Here is an 18,780-nt window from a genome sequence, read left to right as displayed (position 1 = left end):
CATTTCCACACACAGACAATTTCTACTCCACTGTGCCCTGCATGTTCCAGCACTTGTTTAGATTAGATTCCTCCCCCATTATTGTACAAGAATGGGTCTGGTACTCTTCCCCACAAAATTTACAGAAGCCAATTTCCAAATTAACAGTGTTTGAAAACTGGGGTGGGGAGAGAAACATGCTATAGCAGACTCAAATAAAGACCAATGTTAAATATTACTTAATGTTTTCTTTTATTTAAAAGATCATTCACAAAATACCATATCCATAAATTTATTTTTGTTATGAAGCAGAATGCATTACGTGTTCAGAATTCTTTTCCTTTTTTTTTTGTTTTGTTTTTAACATTTAAAAGTCAACTTTCTTGACTAGAGGTGAGATTTTTATATGGGAATTTGTTCTTAAAATCCTTTCCACATTGAAGATGTAAATAGGTCAATTATTGGTTTGGAACACAACCACACAAATGCATGTCTCTTAAATTAAGTATTAGTGTTAGACAAATGGTTCTTATCTCAGAAGCAGATTAAGTGACAAGAAGAAGGAAGGAAAGAGCAGTTCTGTAAATTGCTGGGGCTCTGACATTACAAAAGGAACCTCTGGGTAGAAATTCACTGCTAGCAGTGACGCTGCTGGCAGTGAAGCAGCCACACTTCCAAACTCCTCTCACAAGTACTCTGGTGTGCCAGCTGCTTATCTGAAAGCTGTCAGCACTAGCATCAGGGGCCCAAGGTTTCAGTGTTGTAGATCCAGGGTTTGTTTTTAAACATTAATGACCTCTCTTCTTTTGCTTCAGCCTCTGCTCCCTCCTCCCACAAAACACCGGCAAGAAACATTTCAAGTGAAGAGGGATGCAGCAATTAGAGATGCTTTTTACCCAAACTTCTATGAGAGAATCTACAGCAGAACAATTTCTAACCTGTCCATTTTCATGGTATTCAGAAAGCAGAGGTCTTAAAACTGCACACCACTGGGCAAAGAAATACAGGGCATAATGGTGATTACGTACTGTGTGGCAAAGTACACACACCTTAAAAATAAAAAAAAGTCAATTTTATTTGTAGAAACTTCGTTTAAAAATTTACCAAACATGTAAAACCCAAAAAAGTGTAAGCAGGAAGAGCCAGTGAGCAGCTGTGCTCAGAGAGGCACGTTTTTGCAGCACTAACCTCAGGCTCAGAGGTGTAGTATCATACCATTTCGACATCAACAGCCAGATGCCAGCAAGAGTCTGCTAGCAGAGGGTTTTACTGATTCCACCACCTATTCATCATATCTCTCATCAGCCACTTTTATTTGCATCTATTCAAATTGACAGTTCCTGATAACCTGTGTGAAGGGCAGTTATCCCCCTCTGTTTCAAGGGCTCTGCTGTATACAGTAATTGTCACCAATTGTCATAAATGGTATTGCACTACTAGGTTAGAACTGTAAACTTCTGTTCAACTCATCTGGACTCTTCAGTTTTCCTCTTCAGAGCCACAGCAATACAGAACAAGACATGCAGGTCAGAAGAGGAGCACTGAGGAAGTAAAAGGAAACAATACAGGGCAATAACTAAGTCTAACCTGTGCTTCTAAAAGTAAAACAAACCCAGAAAGGAAGAAGTTGAAGCAGCACCTTTGTTCAGAGACCTCCACACTCGTGGAAGCAGCAACACTGCCTTATCTGCTGGCAACTGTGCTGCTTGGAAGGAAACAGAAGAGGGAAACTCAGCACAAAGCCGGCACTAGATACAGCAAAGCCAAGAACGTACTAAAAACCACTTGTTAACAGCTGACATGCATTCACAAGCTCTGTGTTTTCGGTTTCAAAGAGGACAAATGCCAGATGGCAGGAATGGTAAACTGCAGGGTTGACATTCCAGCAGAGCTAGTCACTCTGTACTGTCTTGCTTTTTCTCCCGCCTCCCCATTCCCTCTCAACCCCAAACTCAGTCGTGCTCTTTTACTACTTCCTCTCGGGGCTTGGCTCCACCGAAGATAGCAGAGTTTGGGTTGGCTACTTGATTGAGGGGAGTATCAACTGTTCGAGGTTTGAGCTGAAGTCGAGGCCGCTGTGCTCTTTCCTCTGAAAGAACAAACATGAAGGTTTTAAGATCTGTCTGTGGAGGGGGATAGCTTTAACCTGACAAAGAAAGCAGAAGCCTCCTTCATGAAGGAAGGGTGAATGACAGAAGACAAGGAGTTTACCTTCTGTTGGCTCTCTGAAGTCCATGGAAGACCCACGAAGGGGAGGCCCATCTCTGAAGCGACCAGTGCCACCAGTTCCCATGGAGGCACCTGGTGGTCGCCGGTCTCCAGGGCGAGTTCCTCTGCCTCGGCCTCCCAAGAAGTCATCATCTTTAAATCCTGAAGACGGAAGACAGTGAATTTAAAGAGCACATTTGGCAATGCTTTTAATCTAGACTTTTATCCGGATGACTGGAAAACCTTGCAAGTCACTGCTGTCAGTTCCAGATGATGCACTGAGAGCCTTTGTCTGTAGACAGATTGCTGCACAGATCTCTAACATGTTCTAGAAGAGTCACACAGATTCCATTTGAAAGCAAGTGCTACGGCAAGTTCAGCAACTCTTTTATCCACTTAGAAGCTTATTGGAGTATTGGAGAATAGGTCATTAAGTGTGCTTAATATGAGCTTCAGCTGCAGCTTTGGATTGCTAACATTAGCTGAATTCAGATACCACTCTAAGAGTACTCAGTATGTCTGCAGCCAGAAGATCACGCTGACTACAGCCTTAGCATGGAATCTGCAGGAGCAGAGCAAATGGGAAAACAGGTCTGGAACAGTGAAATACACTGCCCTCATAAAGAAAGCCTTTGAAAAACAGAGCAAAACCTCAAGGCTTTTTAGTTCTACTATAAATTGATCCAGCATTTACTAATAAAAGAGCCAGGAGAATAACACAATTTAGAATTTAAATATTAAACTGACTGCATTTCTTCAGTTTATGAATGAAAAAAAGCCCTTGAGAAGTGCCTGTCACTGGCCAGAGTTCCCACTTGTGCCAGTGACTATCGTAGAGCACATCTCCAAGGCCCCATCATCTGCAGATAACACACCAAGCTAACAGCAAACCTGAGGGGAATATACTGTTTTTCAGAAGCTGCCTGGAAGAGAACAATGTTTTATTCCCATTTGAGACATTCCTTTTCACTTTAGTATTTGACAGAGTTGCAGAACTGTCCCTTAGATCAGTGCCAACCAATCATCTCTGAAGACTTGATTCAGAGCAGGGCTGTACAACCTAGGAAAAAAAAAAGCTTCTGTAGCAACTCAGCTTAAGTGCTTAACTTTTGGCTCACAGATCAGTCGTACAGCATCTAACAAGCTGAAATGCATCTGCATTTGAAGAAGCTGCCAAAACAGATACAAAGCTGTGCCACCAGAATGCTTAGCTATGAAGGCAGGTTAAGTGCAGTGCTGCAGCAAGCTTCCCTCTCCCCAGCACCAGTTTCATGCTAGTGGCAAGGGCAGACTCTACCGCTCCTTCTACTTTGTCTGCTCCAATCACACAAAGACCAGACATTGAAAAGTTGCACTTGCCAATGTCTCCTCATCAGAAAATGGACCAAACCCATGATTTCAGAGGACAAGGGCAACTGTGGTAATGTCACCCAGGATTCTAATATGTAGAAACTGACTGGAAGTCAAGAGTAAAGCCAGTGGCTCCCTCACTACCCTCCACTCAGGAGGCTCAGTCATTTACTGCAGTCTGCATTACTGTAGCAGATCTAGAGGTTTAGGATCATTTTGCATTTTAAAGTGCTCTGGAGCATTAACACATCTTTGGAGAAGTCAGTTGGTTCAAGGAAATGCATATAATGTCTCATTTCCTTAAGCAGACGAAAGCCTCTACTCTGAAAGAATACATACAATATCAGCTTTTCCACATGATCTGTTTCTGCTACTATTCAGAAATATACTTGGACTCATATCTGAGTAACTCTTAAAACCTAGACACCACAGGCTAGATTTGAACAGGTATTCTTCCACTTAGGATTGTTACATAAAATTTAAAATCAAGACTCTTTCCTCTGTTTTAAGGCAATGAAGGATTCCCTCTGAAGAATCGCACCGCAACTGCAGGATATCCAAAGTTGGCATACAGTAGATTCACTCAAAATAGTAATGGAAACAAATGTAGTCAACATGAAAATTGGAACGCTTTAGTGCCTTTGAGGCAGCCTATCTGTATAAGTGTTAATACTGGTACCAGAATTGAAGTCATCTCTGGAATCCCATCCACCTCCTCTGGGTTCTCGGGAACCTCCTCCCATTCCTAGGAAAAAAGCCATAATTGTGTTCAGATCTGAAGCTGTGGGAATGACTGATCAAGGGGACACCAAACCAAAGTTTCAGTCCTTCAATATCCAAAGTCATGCTGCTGGAAAATCATTTTGTTTCAGTACTACCAAGTTCCATTGCACAGGAACAAAAGATCAGTTTAAATTAACCACAAATAGGCAGTCAGAAAAGTTTCTCTAATACACATTCAATGGAAACCTTTAGTGAGTCTGGTTCAATTTAGCTTCAGTTAAAGCAAAGCCTGTTCTTACTGGAACAGGAGATAGTCCAAAACAAGTGTTTGCGTACTTGTGCTTCCTTAGCTTTCTCACTTTTCTTACATCATAGTAAAATAGTAGCAGATCAGACTGTCGAGCTTATGATTGTCCTCTGCAAGACACCATACATTAGTAGGGTTATTGGTCTCACTTCCTGGGCTAGGAGTGACAACACATTCAGCGTTTGGACACAAAGCGCATCTATTCCAGACATTTCAGGAGCGGCAGCAGCTAGGTTAGAAATGTGTATACACAATTAAAACGTCTCCTTCCAAAATAATCTTCACATTTATTTGCATGCCTTGTCTTAACAGTAGGTTGCACCAGAAGTCATCACTACAACCATTCTTTTTAAGAAGCTATTCATAAAAATGGAAGTCACCTCTGTCATCAGGCCCGCCTTTTCTGAAGCCAAAGCCACCTTTATCCTGTTTTCTGCCTTCTGCTATGTCCACTCGGAGTGATCGGTCACCCAAAAGCTGTTAAAGAAAGGGGAGAATCTCTTCAGAACTTACCATATGGACTGCCAAGGAGTTTGAGACTTGTGTGTATCCTGTTATTTCATAAATTAACAGCAAGAATACTTACTGCACCATCATACGTAAGAGCTTCCTTGAGTGACTCCACCTCATCGAACTCTACGTAACAAAATCCTGTAAGAAGAAACCTCACAAGTGAGTAGCAGTACTTTAAAAGGCCTTTGTAAGAAGCTAGTCTTCCTGCCTATCTGCCAATAGCACCCCTTCTCTTTCAAACACTAGCTATGATACAATAAGATGTACACAACTCTGAAACCAAGTATCATTAATGATGAATGCATTTACCTACAGCTATTAACAATGGGGACCAATCCTGACTTTGAACTCAGTACGGGCATTACACAAGTGCTAAAGAGCCTGATTAATTCCCTTTACCATAGGGTTCTCATTACAGATTTATCTGCACCTTTAGGCAGTTATTTAGCCAAACACTGACTTTTTGTTACTAGTATTATTAAACAAAAAGCTGGCAAATTTATTCCTTTACTGAGAGACTGTTACCCATTAAGCTTTTCCTCCCCCACTAGAAGTAGCTTAAAAACATAGACCCTTTCCACCGGCCAATTGCAATGGAAAGTAGATTTGCACCCTCTACAACAATAGTCTGAACAGCTTGCTTGTTCTCCTTGTCTATTAAAAAAAAAAGGCAGCACTGAAGCAACTGGAGTCTTCTGAACTAAAGAAAGACTGTGTGAATACTCAACACTTAAGATCCATGTCCTTAAATGGGTCAAACACCTCAGCTTTGTTAAAATTCATACAAGGCAAACAAGGTTTGAGAAAGACTTTTTATGTCAGGGAAAGCATTGACCATTGTCACTCAGGTAATTCTATACCTTAAGGCAACAGAAGTAACAGTGAATCTCACTGGAATGAGATGTTTACTTGTTAGTGAATGAGAAATCTGCATAAGTCACCATAAAGAACAGAGACCAAACAGCTAACGGTGCTTGAGAGCAGACTGAAATTCCCCATTCAGTGTGACTTTAGAAGTACCACATTATCTTCTACCAGCTAGCCACCAACAACTAAAACAACACTGAACCCACCTTTAAATTTGTCTGTTTCCTTGTCTCTGACTAGTCGTACACTCCTTACGCTGAGATCCTTGAAGATGGCATCTATGTCTCCTTGCACAGTGTTGAAGGGTAGATTTCCAACGTAAGCGGTGAAAGGGGGTTCTGTTGGCAGCTCTTTCTGTTTGCGGGGACCAAGGCCACCACCACGAGACCTGTTGAAAGCAAGCATAGTGTCTCTGCAACTTGACATCCAACACAGCCAGTAGTACAGCACATAGCACTGCTCAGGTGCTGCTTGATTTCTTGGAAGTGGATTTTTCCACAACTTCAGTTAGTTTTTTTTATCCCTTTGCCTGTACCTGCACCTTCCAGTACAGGCCAACTCCTTTCTAGTATTACCTGATGCAGTACTTCAGCAGGAAACCAGATGAACAATGTATCTAAACACATTACAGGTGAAGTCAGTAATAAAGTGATGAATTAACTTCTCTCTCATCCCACAATCCATTATGAAAAGCAACATAATGTTATCTCTGCTGTCTTCTACTCAAAACCATTACTTCTTACAAAACACAACCTAGGCTAGATTTTCAGAATAATTTCTAGCAGTGAAGAAATACTTGCATGGCACAGGCTCGTCAACTAATCCTGAAATTAAGCTAGATCCAACATTTTTAACTAAATAGTGTACGACCAACACCCTTTCCACAACCATCTAAATTATTTCAGCAGCATTTAGCTTAACAGAAACACCTTCTCCCAGCCCTTACGTTATTGAAATAACTGTTAGATATCTGGACTGGAAAGCATTGAATTAAACATGTAACAAAAAACCTGCTTGAGCAAGGCGTTCTAAGGCAGGGAAACAAACTTCAGTGCTATTGGGTTATTTACTCCTTCCCTTGCATCTCATGAATCACACTGAGTTAAACTAGGTTTTCTCTTCCCATCTTTTCCCAAGGTTAAGGCTGTTGCCATTGGCTGCTGAAAAACAAGGCTGTATGAACCAAATTCTTTACTGTATCAATGTAATGCACCTGGTTGAAAATTTCCTGTAGAGCCTAATCTTCAAAATCTAACTTTGATCTCCTTCACATAGAGGAAGGATTTGCACTGCAGGCACTAAGCAATCCTCAGTTACAGCTCCTGGACTTCTACACTGCAGGACACCACAGTCAGTGGTTCCTATGCCATTTGCCCCATCTGAGCAATCTTTGACTTCTCCCTGAGATGCCTACCTACTGCTCTGCCCAAGTTCTCTTCAATGCCTTAACTTCTACTGGGCTGTGGCCACATCTGCTCCCTTTCCCAGAGGCTCATTCTGCAACACAAATGGTATGAAAGCAGGATTTGCTAGGGTGACATGGACTAGTTAGATTTCTGCCTAAAATACTGATGGCCAAAGAATTGGTTTATTTCCTTTTATTCTGGCTGGCTGCATGCAGCCAGAAAATCCATTGGGCAAGCAGTGTACTCATCAGCCTTTTTTCCCATTCTTGAATAAATATTTTATTACTAATGAATAAGATAACGCAGAAATCTTGAACGAGATTCCTCAACTCTTTCTAGGCAAGCCTGTTCATGCCTTTTTACGGTAGCAGCTTTAAGCAGGAGTCATTTGTCACCAACGTTATCAGCATGAGGCTAAATGCACTTGAATCACAATCTACACAGATTTGGTGTCCACCCAAGCTCATATTTTAGCATTTTTGACAATATTCCTTATCTGCTTTTGTCCCATTAACACGTTAAGACTCAGACATACTGGAGAATGAAAGCTGCTATAGCTTGGTGCTGTGTACGTATAGCAGTGTTAACTTTAGTCCCTTGATTAAGTTAAGAAGGAACTCTATGAAAGCCTGGCTGCTGTTTTAAAGAATTTTGAAATATGTAAAATTCTTTCCATGCCTTTGTCCTCGATTCTCATCTGTGGCCTTACAAACAGCTGTCAAAACACCATACATTCAATTTGCAGCCAAAAAAAGTCTTAATGCTTATGTTCCATAGGAATATTAGAATTGCTTCATCTGAGTTTAAAAGGAGGAGGCCCTCTTCCTAAACACTCTCGCCGTGTTCCTTGGGCTGAAAGTGATCTGTTCTGTGAGCAAATTTGTGTAAAGACTAATGCTGAAGTTGAATTCTCACCCAGATCAAAAAGGTGACCAGGGCAGCTGTAGGGAGCACTTCCACCAGCACAGGAAGAAGGATGAAAGCAAGAGCTCCAACTACAGCTCTTGGCAACCTCAACTCAGTTTAGTTCGAGCTGCTGCTGAAACCACACCCTCAAGTTAGCAATTCCCAGAAGATTTTTTTTTTTGTGCTACAGACAAACCTTGTTTCTACCATAGCACACCAGAACTTCACAGGGTGCTTGTGTGAAAATCCATGCCCTATTGTGCAATCCCTACTGCTATGAAGTCAAAAAACTAAGCATTCCTTTTGAATTTGATCCATTAAGGCCTCAATTATCAAATATGACCAGGAATGGTCAATAACTAAGTTTTAAACTAAGATTCCTACAGAACCAGGTAGAGCAACACAAAAAGAAACTGCTTCTATACTTCCCTACCTTTTTTTCAACACCAAAACAGTGAAATAATAAAGGAGCTGCCTTCAGCAACCAAAGGAGACTGAAAGATGCTGCTCTAATTTGTAGCAAAATAGGAAAAAAGCCAACTACAACTAAAACCATACCTGAACAAAGTGAACTGCATCACACCCAAGTGTGAAGTGAACACCTGCATTTCCCAATCAGTGTAAATTTTGTTCAGACACAATTAGGTATTAATTATGTCATCTTAATGCAGGAATCAAACAACTATTGGATCTCTTCTTCAGGAAATCAAAGCAGAAAGCTAAAAAGGAAATATCAGTTCTAGCAAATGCAGATACAAATATCCCTGTAATTAGACTTTTGGTGGACTAAGTTAAATGACATGGTAAGGTCATATGTGGGTGGAAAGGAAAACTCATTTTGAAACTACTCTTTCAGAAAGTTCAGCTCTCTCCAGAAAACAAGATCTGTCAAAAGGTCAAAACAAAGACTTTTCTGAATGCTACTATTAGCCTTTCATAGCCTTTCACCAAGGATCAAAGCAATAGATCAGTATTATCACTTCGCACAGCACAGATGCAAAAGCCCCATTGGATTCCACTGTTGGTGCTTCACCACAGCAGCAGGTTGCAAGTGTTGACAAGAATCTCCAAGATCACAGCTCCAAATCACAAATTTATTCAACCAATACAGTCCATCTCTAAAGGAAGCATTGTAAGTGTTTAACAAAAAGCTTACCCGAGCCTAAAAATTAGGAGAAATAAATTTAGTGTTAATGGGTAAGACACAGGATCCAAAATGCTGAAAGGATATAGACCAGTTCTCCATTTTCACTTACCTTCAGGTCAATGTTAACCCTGAGAAAAGGTCCCTGCATTATTAAGCCCAGTATTAAGCCCACATCAAAATAAACAGCCTACCAGCAAGTCAGCAGTGATAAATGCTCAGTTTTCTTCAACTTTAATAAGCTATACAGATGTTCAGAGTTTCAGCTAGGCCTTAGTATGCTTAAGTACAGATTCTTCTGTCAAATCCTGGGCTCCAAAACGCCTACCAAAAAGCTTTTATAGTAAGCCTCTTCTTAAGGACAGTAGTGTGTTCTTCATCTAGAATAGAGGGACTTTTGCATACCATAGTATTACACTTTAGCCGTTAATCAGGGCACTGCCAGTGCACTAGCAAAACCCCTCCTGTCTCATCACACCACAGCCACATTCTGTTGCTCTTCCACTATAATCTTGAAGAGTATCAGAAAAAGGCAGATACCTCACATACGTTAGAATTTGTTGGAAGCTACTGTGTTCCATCTGCCACACTTAAGTCCCAGGTTATACAAAACAACTTCCACAAAAACTATTATATCTCAACTGAGTTTACATTATTTTTATGGTCCTAGATTGCCTAAAAATGAGTAGGAGTTACTAAATTAGGAAGGGATTCTCTAATCAGAGTCTTCAAGAATAGTCAGCTTTTCATGACACCACACACATTACAAAGCTGTAAACAAAGCACAGAGATCTGTTAGGTCTGAAATAATGAACTGGCTGTTAGTAACTTACTAGTAATAGTGATAAATTAAATTCAAGTACAAGTTACACTCTAATAGTAGCATCTGAGGCTTAAAACTACAGCTAATTCAAATAATAGGCATCTACTAATCATTGGAACACCTTTAATTGGCCAAAACAAGTATCCACATCTCACCTGAAAGCAAGTGAAGTAACTCTATTAAAGAAATCTGAATATGAAAGTAGCATTTAAACTTTAACTTTATTACTTCATTAAATGTGCATGCATTGACTAGGGCAGACTGTGTAATAACAGCTGAATTTATTATGACTGTCAAGTGCTGCTTCAGGCTGTTGTGAAGGTTATCTGTTACAGGTTAAGATGTAACAAAATTCTAAGTAGCTAACATCATCCACTTGCTCTTCTTTAGACACAAAGAATATCTAGGCATTAAAATGAGCTTACAAAGCTTGAGTGTCACAGTGTTTCCAAAGACTGGAAAACTTACTCCTCTCTCAACCCCAGCAGTAGCTCCTCCCTGCTGTGTCAACAGCCTGAAATGAAACGGATTTATCCCTCTAAGCACAGGAAGGGACACAAACACTGTTGACCAGGAAATATCTCGAAAGATTAGATCATAGAAGAGCATATTCATTAATACCTGTTTGCAAAACCAGCTTATTTCACAGTTTTATGCCTCCTGTGTTATTTCAGCACACAAAGAATCTCACATGGCATCAACCTTCAAAAAAGTCAATTACTAATCACGTCTTCCTAACCTGATTTAGGAGAAACTTCGTAATGGCTGGGTTTTCTTTGTAGCCTCTTCCCCGTATGTACTCTCCAGCAAAGACACAGAGATGAGACAAGACCAGTTCCCAAGGACTGGGACCCAGGACCTGAGGCCCCGGATCCCCGTGGCACCATGGAAACCTCTCCATCCCCGCCGCCCCGGGCCCCGCAGAGCTCATCCTTCACGGAGAGCTCCCAGGTTATCCCTGCAGAAGCTCCTCACGGCCTAGCGCGGCTCTGGCCCAGCACCTCCCTAAATCCCACCCCGCTTCGTCGCCTCCGGCGGGAACACAGCGACGCCCTCCTCCTCCCGCCCCTTCCAGGCCCTAAACCTTGCGGCACTCGCCCCATGCAGTAAGGGAGCAGCCGATACCCCCTCCCGGGACGCCACGGGCTACTCCGCGCCTCACAAAGCGGGCCCAACACAAGGCCAGGGGCCAACGCGTCCCGCGGGGCTCAACCCCATCCCCCGGGGAAGGGAAAGCGGCGGGGAAAGATGTGCCCGAAAGGCTCCTAGAGGCAGCGGCACTAGCCTCACGTAGCAAGGGAGCGGCCCATACCCCCTCCAGGGATGCCACGGCCTCTTCCTCGCCTCACAATGCGGGGCTGACAAGAGAAAGCGCCCCGCCGGGCTCACCCCCATCCCTCAGAAAAGTGATGGGGAAAGGCGGGCCCGAAAAGCTCCCGGAGACAGCGGCACTCGCCCCATGAAGCGAGGGAACAGCCAATATCCCCTGCCGGGCCACCACGGTCTCCTCCTGCCTCACAAAGCGAAAGCGACAAGGCGCGCCCCGCGGGGCTCACCTGGTCCCCCAGAGAAGGGAAAACAGCGGGGAAAGACGGCCCCGAAAGGCTCCCAGAAGCAACGGCACTCGCCCCATGAAGCGGGGGAACAGCCAGCCTCCTGGACCACCACGGTCTCCTGTCGCCTCACAAAGCGGGCATGGAGAACGCGCCCCTCAAGGCTCGCCCCATCCCCCGCAGAAGGGAAAGCGGCGGGGAAAGACGGACCCGAAAGGCTCACAGAGGCAGCGGCCCACCCCGCCCCCCGCCGCGCCCGCCCGCCATCCATCCCCAGGGGAAGGGGCAGGCCCGGCCCGGCCGCGCCCCCTCCTCGCCGGCCGCGGGGCGCCGCTCCCTCCTTCCCTCGCCGCTCCGGGGCCCAACCCTCGGCGCTGCCCCGCTCCCAGGCCCCGTCGGCGCCCGCAGCGGCCCCGGCTCACCCCCGGCCGCCGCCGAAGCTGCTGTAGGCCCGATCGTCGTAAGGATCGAAATCCGCCATCGCCAGCTCGGCCTCCTCCCCGCGCGAGCGTGACAGGACCGCGCCCGGAGGACCCCGCGCCCTTATATAAGGCGGGGCGCGCGCCGGGGCTGCCCCGCGCGGTGCCTGTCTCCAGCGCCGCGCCCGCCGGGGCTGCCCGAGGCACTGCCTGTCGGGAGGGCGGCGTGGGGACGCTGCCTGCTGATCCCCAGCGTTGGGAGAATGTGGGAGGGGCGGGAGGGGGTGAGGGGCCACGGAGATGGTGAGAGGCACTTGGCCTCTGCTATGAGGAGGGGCTGAGAGAGCCTGAGAAATAATACATAAATATAGACATACATACACATAGAATAGTCCACAGGAGGCTACAGAGATGATGCGAGGGCTGGAGCACCTCCCGCACGAGGCCAGGCTGAGAGAGTTGGGGTTGTTCAGCCTGGAGAAGGCTCTGAGGAGACCTTAGAGCAGCTTCCAGGGCTGAAAGGGGCTCCAGGAAAGCTGGGGAGGGACTTTTTACAAGGGCATGAAGTGATAGGATGAGGGGGAATGGCTTTAAATTGGAAGGGGGAAGATTTAGGTTAGACATTAGGAAGAAAATTCTTCACGATGAGGGTTGAGTGGCCCTGGCACAGGTTGCCCCTCCTGGCAACCCTGTCCCTGGAGGGGTTCAAGACCAGTTTGGAGCCCCCAATCCATGGGAGGTGACCCTGCCCATGGCAGGGGGTTGGAATTGGATGACCTGTAAAGATTCCAACCCAAAGCATTTGATGATTCTATGTCATAGAATCATAGAATCATAGAATAACCAGGTTGGAAGAGACCCACCGGATCATTGAGTCCAACCATTCCTATCAAACACTAAACCATGTCCCTCAGCGCCTCCTCCACCCGTCCCTTAAACCCCTCCAGGGAAGGTGACTCAACCCCCTCCCTGGGCAGCCTCTGCCAGTGCCCAATGACCCTTTCTGTGAAGAATTTTTTCCTAATGTCCAGCCTGAACCTCCCCTGGCAGAGCTTGAGGCCATTGCCCCTTGTCCTGTCCCCTGTCCCTTGGGAGAAGAGCCCAGTTCCCTCCTCTCCACAACCTCCTTTCAGGTAGTTGTAGAGAGCAATGAGGTCTCCCCTCAGCCTCCTCTTCTCCAGGCTAAACACCCCCAGCTCTCTCAGCTGCTCCTCTTCTTCTCCAGCTCCATCACCAGCTTTGTTGCTCTTCTCTGGACTCGCTCCAGAGCCTCAACATCCTTCTTGTGGTGAGGGGCCCAGAACTGAACACAGTACTCGAGGAGCGGTCTCACCATGTTTCCCCTTTTCCTGGGCTGTTATAATAAACCAGAGGCACAGGGACTCTCCGCAATGGCCAATGTGTCTGGTGTCCGCCTGACGCTGTGTGCCACGTGCATCTCGCAGGGTTTTAGTCGTCTTTGCCCCTGAGCGCCTCTTCCACGCCTGGGCAGGGCTCAGCACCCCTCAAGTGCTGCAAACCAGGGAGTGTGGGAGGGACCAGCAAAGGGGTGTGGGACATAGGGGAAAGAGCAAGACAGAAGAGGGCTGGAAGGGAGAGCGGGATGGAGGGGAGAAGTGCTGGACAGAAGGAGATTGTGGGACAGAACAGGAGAGAGAGGAGAGAATGGGAGAGAGCGGGACAGGGGGAACGAGTGGGATGGGGGAGAGCAGGAGAGAGGGACAGAGGGGAGAGTGGGACAGTGACAAAGGCATGAGACAGAGGGGAGATCTGGGTATGGAGGGAGAGCTGGATAGAGGGGAGAGAGCTGGATAGAGAGAGAATGGGACAGAAGGGAAGCCATGAGGCCTTATGAGGAGCGGCTGAGAGAGCTGGGGGTGTTTAGCCTGAAGAAGAGGAGGCTGAGGGGAGACCTCATTGCTCTCTACAACTACCTGAAAGGAGGTTGTGGAGAGGAGGGAGCTGGGCTCTTCTCCCAGGTGACAGGGGACAGGGCGAGAGAGAATGGCCTCAAGCTCTGCCAGGGGAGGTTTAGGCTGAACATTAGAAAATTTTTTTCACAGAAAGGGTCATTGGGCACTGGCAGAGGCTGCCCAGGGAGGTGGTTGAGTCACCTTCCCTGGAGGGGTTTAAGGGACGGGTGGAGGAGGCGCTGAGGGACATGGTTTAGTGTTTGATAGGAATGGTTGGACTCGATGATCCAGTGGGTCTTTTCCAACCTGGTGATTCTATGATTCTATGATTCATGGGATGGAGGGGAGAGCGGGATGGGGGGGGGGGAGAAGTGCTGGACAGGAGAGAGCAGGACAGAAGAGGAGAGAGAATGGGAGAGAGGGGAGGGAGGGCAGAGGTGAAGCCGTGGGACGGGGGGGGGTGTGGGGGGAGAGAGTGGGGCCAGTGACGAAGCCGTGGGGCAGGGGGAAAACCGTGGGACAGAGGGGAGAGCGGGGCACACGGAGAGCGGCCCGGGGAGGGCGCGGGGCTGAAGGAAGTGCGGGACCGGGCAGGGCGGGGAGGAGGAAGAGGCGGAGCGGCCGCGGCCCCACGTGCGGCGGGACAGGGACGGGGACCGGGACTGGGACGGGGACAGAGCGGTGTCTCGGCATGGCCCGGCGGCAGGGAGCGGGGCAGGGGCAGGACGGCGTGGCGGGGCAGCAGGGAGCGGGGCAGGAGCGCGGGCAGGGCGGCGCGGTGCCCCCCGACCCCCGCGGGCTGCTGCGGCAGGGCCGAGCCTTCCTCGACTTGTTCTGGGACATCGCCAAGCCCGACCAGGAGGCGCGGCTGGAGGGCACCGAGCGGCTGCTGCGGCACCTGCGGGAACGCAGGGAGGTGAGGGGGGGGGCGGGAGAGATGCAGGAAAGATGCTGGAGCACGGGGATACAGGAAAAATGCTGGAGCGCGGGGATGCGGGAGGGACGCGGGAGGGACGCGGGAGCGCAGGGATGTTGGGGGGGATGTGGGAGCATGGGGATGCGGGAGGGATACGGGAGCATAGGGGTACGGGAGGGCAGGAATGCTGGGGAGGGATGCGGGAGCGCAGGGATGTTGTGGGGGGGATGTGGGAGCATGGAGATGCTGGAGGAATACGGGAGTATAGGGGTACGGGAGGGCAGGAATGCTGGGGAGGGATGCGGGAGCGCAGGAATTCAGGGGGGATGCGGGAGGGATACGGGAGAGATGCTGGAGCACAGGGATGTGGGAGGGATGCGGGAGCACAGGGATGCGGGAGGGATATGGGAAAGATGCTGGAGCACAGGGATGTGGGAGGGATGCGGGAGCACAGGGATGCGGGAGAGATGCTGGAGCACGGGGATGCGGGGGCACAGGGATGTGGGAGGGATGCAGGATCGTAGAGATGCAGGAGGGATACAGGAGAGATGCTGGAGCACAGGGATGCAGGAACTCAGGGATATGGGAGAGATGCTGGAGCACAGGGATGCGGGAGGGATGCGGGAGCACAGGGATGCGGGAGGGATATGGGAAAGATGCTGGAGCACAGGGATGTGGGAGGGATGCGGGAGCACAGGGATGCGGGAGAGATGCTGGAGCACGGGGATGCGGGGGCACAGGGATGTGGGAGGGATGCAGGATCGTAGAGATGCAGGAGGGATACAGGAGAGATGCTGGAGCACAGGGATGCAGGAACTCAGGGATATGGGAGAGATGCTGGAGCACAGGGATGCGGGAGGGATATGGGAGCATAGAGATACGGGAGGGCAGGAATGCTGGGAAGGGATGCGGGAGGGCAGGGGTGCAGTGGGTATGCAGGAGGTATGCAGGAGCTCAGGGGTGCGAAGGGGATGCGGGAGGGATGTGGACAAAAGCAGCATATCCCCTGGGCTCCCGACAGCTCTGTCTCTCTTGCAGGATGAGGAGCTCAAGTACACGCTGAAACGCCTGGTGGAAGGGTTGGGAGCCACCCGGGAAGCTGCTCGTCCTGGCTTCAGCCTGGCCCTGGCGCAGGTCGGTGTTTCCCCGTGGAAACCTTGGGGTCCTGCTTTGCAGAGAGGTGGGAGGGCTCTTCTCTGCATGTGGAGGGCACAGAGGGCTCCTGCGGCAAGCATGGGACAGCTGTGGGGGTTTGGAGGATGCTACTCTTTTAGAATCATGGAATGGTTTGGGTTGGGAGAGACCTCAAAGCCCATCCAGCCCCACCTCCCAGCCACGGGCAGGGACACCTCCCTCTGGATCAGGATCTCCAAGCCCCGTCCAACCTGGCCTTGAACACCTCCAGGGATGGGGCAGCCACCTGCTGCTGTGCTGAACACAGCTCTATTTTGGCTGAACTCAGTAAAATTTCATAAATTGTAAGAACTGCAGACTGAGCTATTCCATCCGTCTCCTCAGGTTTTACAGGCTTTTGAGGAAATACCCCTCTGCAGCGTCCTGGAACAGATCAAAGAAAAACACAATCTGGAAAAAGTGAAAAAGGTGAGTTGGCTTGTAGCAGCATTGGCCAACAGCTAGTTTAAATTAACCCTTCCTGATTCTTGGAAGGCTTGATGCTTGGATACTGTAGTTTTGGGGTTCTTGCTAAGGCAAACTGCTATAATAAAACAAAGGAAATATTTGTGGAATTAAAAAGTAATGATATTATCTGGCCTGGTTTTAGCTGAGATTCGTCCATTGGACATGAAGATAATCTGGGACAGTTGCTCTTAAACACAGTGCAGGCGGTTGCTTTTTGGTGTGTTGCCTTCATATTTCACGGTGTTTGAGGCTGGAGGTTCCAGTCATTGTGTTTCACTGATCAGAGTGGTAGCTGAATGTGCAATCTAATCACTTGGTGAAGTGCATTTTTAATTCTCCTTCTTCCCTCCGCCCCTTACCTTTTCAGAAACTTGTGAGAAATGCTGCTTTTGGAAACTTTTTTGGCATCATGGCTCTGTTTCAATCTGGCCGGCTCGTTAAGGTATGTTACACCGTTGTTGTGTTGTTTGTCAGTATTCGTTCTGTCTAAAATGGAGAGAGGATCCAGAAAAAAACAGCTGGGTCATTAGCTCCTGGTTAGGATGGGACTTGAAGCATCGTTTGTGCTACATTCTCTGTAGGCTTTTTGTGTTTCTTAAATATCTATTTCTGACCAGAATGTAGGAACTATGTCAAATGGCACAGGAGGCTCCTGCCTCTCCTGGAAGGAAGGGATCTGTTGTCACATACAGCCACAAAACACCAATTTTGGGAAAGCTGAGTGGCCTGTCAAGAAAAAATTGCGTAGGTTTTTTATTGCAAGTAGACTTAAGGGTCTTAGGAGGGGATTATTACCTGAGCCTTCAGAGTTAGTGGCGTGGTATATGTCCTCTGTTTTTGGCTTATCTTTCCCTTCTAGGACCGGAAAGCTCTGCTGGAGAGCATCCAGCTTCTCCAGCAGCTGGCATGTTACCAAACACACCTCAGAGATCTCCCTCGCAAAACTCTTATCGACATCACGTCCGAGGTACAGCCACAGTGCGTGGTGGGCAGGAGGACCTTGCTTTTGGGACTGCTATTTCCTTAGTGTGTTCACAGCTGAAAGTTAAAGGAGTGTGTGTGGAAGAGCGAGTTTAAACTGTGGGAGCTGTTTCCTATACTGTGTGTGGGCAAATGCTTTTATTCTGGGAAAGGTGCCTTCATTTAGCTTAGTCTGATTTCATCATGGACAAACTTGGCGTCTGTTTTTTTCTGGTTGACTTGCCTGGGTCGTATTTAGACCTCTGCTCTTTTGAATAGAAATATGCTGAAAACTCTGGACAGCAAACCCCTTTTATGCTCCACACCTGGACCTAAGGTTGAATTTTGGGCTGTGGGAAGTGATAGGTGATTTTTTTAATTCCTTGTTTTGTGTGGATATTGTTTGTAGCTATGAAGAATAATAGTCTTAAATCAAAATTAAATAATAGTTTGTACGGAAGTGTTCTGGGTCCTTTAGTTTCAGTGTTAGATTTAAATGTATTTTGAATCCGATCTTTAAAAAATACAAACGAGCAGGTTTTGTGCCTTTTTTATAGTATTATAAGATATTGAGAGAACAATTGTAGCTGGAGTCAGTTGACTAGAATTGCTGTCTGATGACAACATATTGTCCTACTCCACATGGTTAAGCCTCTGAGGATTTCATGGCAGTACTGGATGCATCCTTTAATTATTTTTGGTTGCATCACCATAAAGACTATTTCTAAAGTTTCCAGAACACTGCAAGTTTTTAGTAAAATGCCCTACAACACAGATATTTTGACATGCTACACACCGAGTGAGACAAAGGCCCTCCTGTCTTTCTCAGATGCTTTCACCTTCATTCTTGTCTAGGTTCCTGAAGCTGTGTTTGAGGACGTCCTATTTGGCATTCTGCAAAGCGACCTTGCTTCAGCCTTCACGTCTCCAGAGAACCTGCACCTATTGCTTGTGGGCATGCAGAAATTCCCTGCTGTTCTGAAACCTGGGAAACTGAAAAAGCTGTTTGGCTCACCCACTGTTGTAAATGAGGAAAACATTCCCAGGTAAATTCTTAAATAAGGAAGCATTAAGCGCAGCATCCTTGGTCTCTTGGCTGGCAGTGAAAGGAGTGTGGTTTCATTCTGATACCTGCTTGTATTTGCCACTGCA

General features: G+C 47.3%; 2 protein-coding genes across 3 annotated transcripts in view; one reads left to right on the top strand and one right to left on the bottom strand.

The window, feature by feature from the left end:
• Positions 1-212: 212 nt before the first annotated feature.
• On the bottom strand, positions 213-12,327 carry EIF4H (eukaryotic translation initiation factor 4H). 2 transcript variants are annotated; one of them, XM_069874004.1, is made up of 7 exons: positions 12,202-12,327; positions 6,154-6,335; positions 5,154-5,218; positions 4,948-5,044; positions 4,217-4,282; positions 2,191-2,349; positions 213-2,068 (listed from the first exon to the last, which is right to left on the bottom strand). In XM_069874004.1, exons 1-7 carry the CDS (start codon positions 12,258-12,260, stop codon positions 1,932-1,934), a joined length of 765 nt encoding a protein of 254 aa, XP_069730105.1. In that variant the 5' UTR covers positions 12,261-12,327; the 3' UTR covers positions 213-1,931. The 2 variants fall into 2 exon arrangements, with proteins under 2 accessions (XP_069730105.1, XP_069730106.1); XM_069874005.1 differs by lacking the exon at positions 4,217-4,282.
• A 2,460-nt stretch (positions 12,328-14,787) lies between these two features.
• Positions 14,788-18,780, top strand: part of MYBBP1A (MYB binding protein 1a) — a 68,121-nt gene continuing 64,128 nt past the window's right edge. Inside the window, exons 1-6 of the mRNA XM_069873919.1 lie at positions 14,788-15,027; positions 16,066-16,161; positions 16,546-16,629; positions 17,036-17,110; positions 17,528-17,635; positions 18,484-18,674. Coding sequence (XP_069730020.1) covers positions 14,803-15,027; positions 16,066-16,161; positions 16,546-16,629; positions 17,036-17,110; positions 17,528-17,635; positions 18,484-18,674 — 779 coding nt within the window. The 5' untranslated portion in view covers positions 14,788-14,802. The remainder of the gene's footprint in view (positions 15,028-16,065; positions 16,162-16,545; positions 16,630-17,035; positions 17,111-17,527; positions 17,636-18,483; positions 18,675-18,780) is intronic.

The sequence above is a fragment of the Phaenicophaeus curvirostris genome, chromosome 21 (genome assembly GCF_032191515.1).
Source record: "Phaenicophaeus curvirostris isolate KB17595 chromosome 21, BPBGC_Pcur_1.0, whole genome shotgun sequence".
Lineage (NCBI taxonomy): Eukaryota > Metazoa > Chordata > Aves > Cuculiformes > Cuculidae > Phaenicophaeus > Phaenicophaeus curvirostris.
This window is presented reverse-complemented; position numbering and strand designations above follow the sequence as displayed.

Bases quoted from the DNA above. Each gene is read 5' to 3' on its own strand.
- EIF4H (XM_069874004.1), bottom strand. From the start codon at position 12,260: ATGGCGGATTTCGATCCTTACGACGATCGGGCCTACAGCAGCTTCGGC. The intron at 6,336-12,201 runs GTGAGCCGGGGC...TGCTTTCAACAG, and splicing joins AGCTTCGGCGGCGGCCGGGG to GTCTCGTGGTGGTGGCCTTG. The intron at 5,219-6,153 runs GTGGGTTCAGTG...TTCTTCTTACAG, and splicing joins GGAAACAGACAAATTTAAAG to GATTTTGTTACGTAGAGTTC.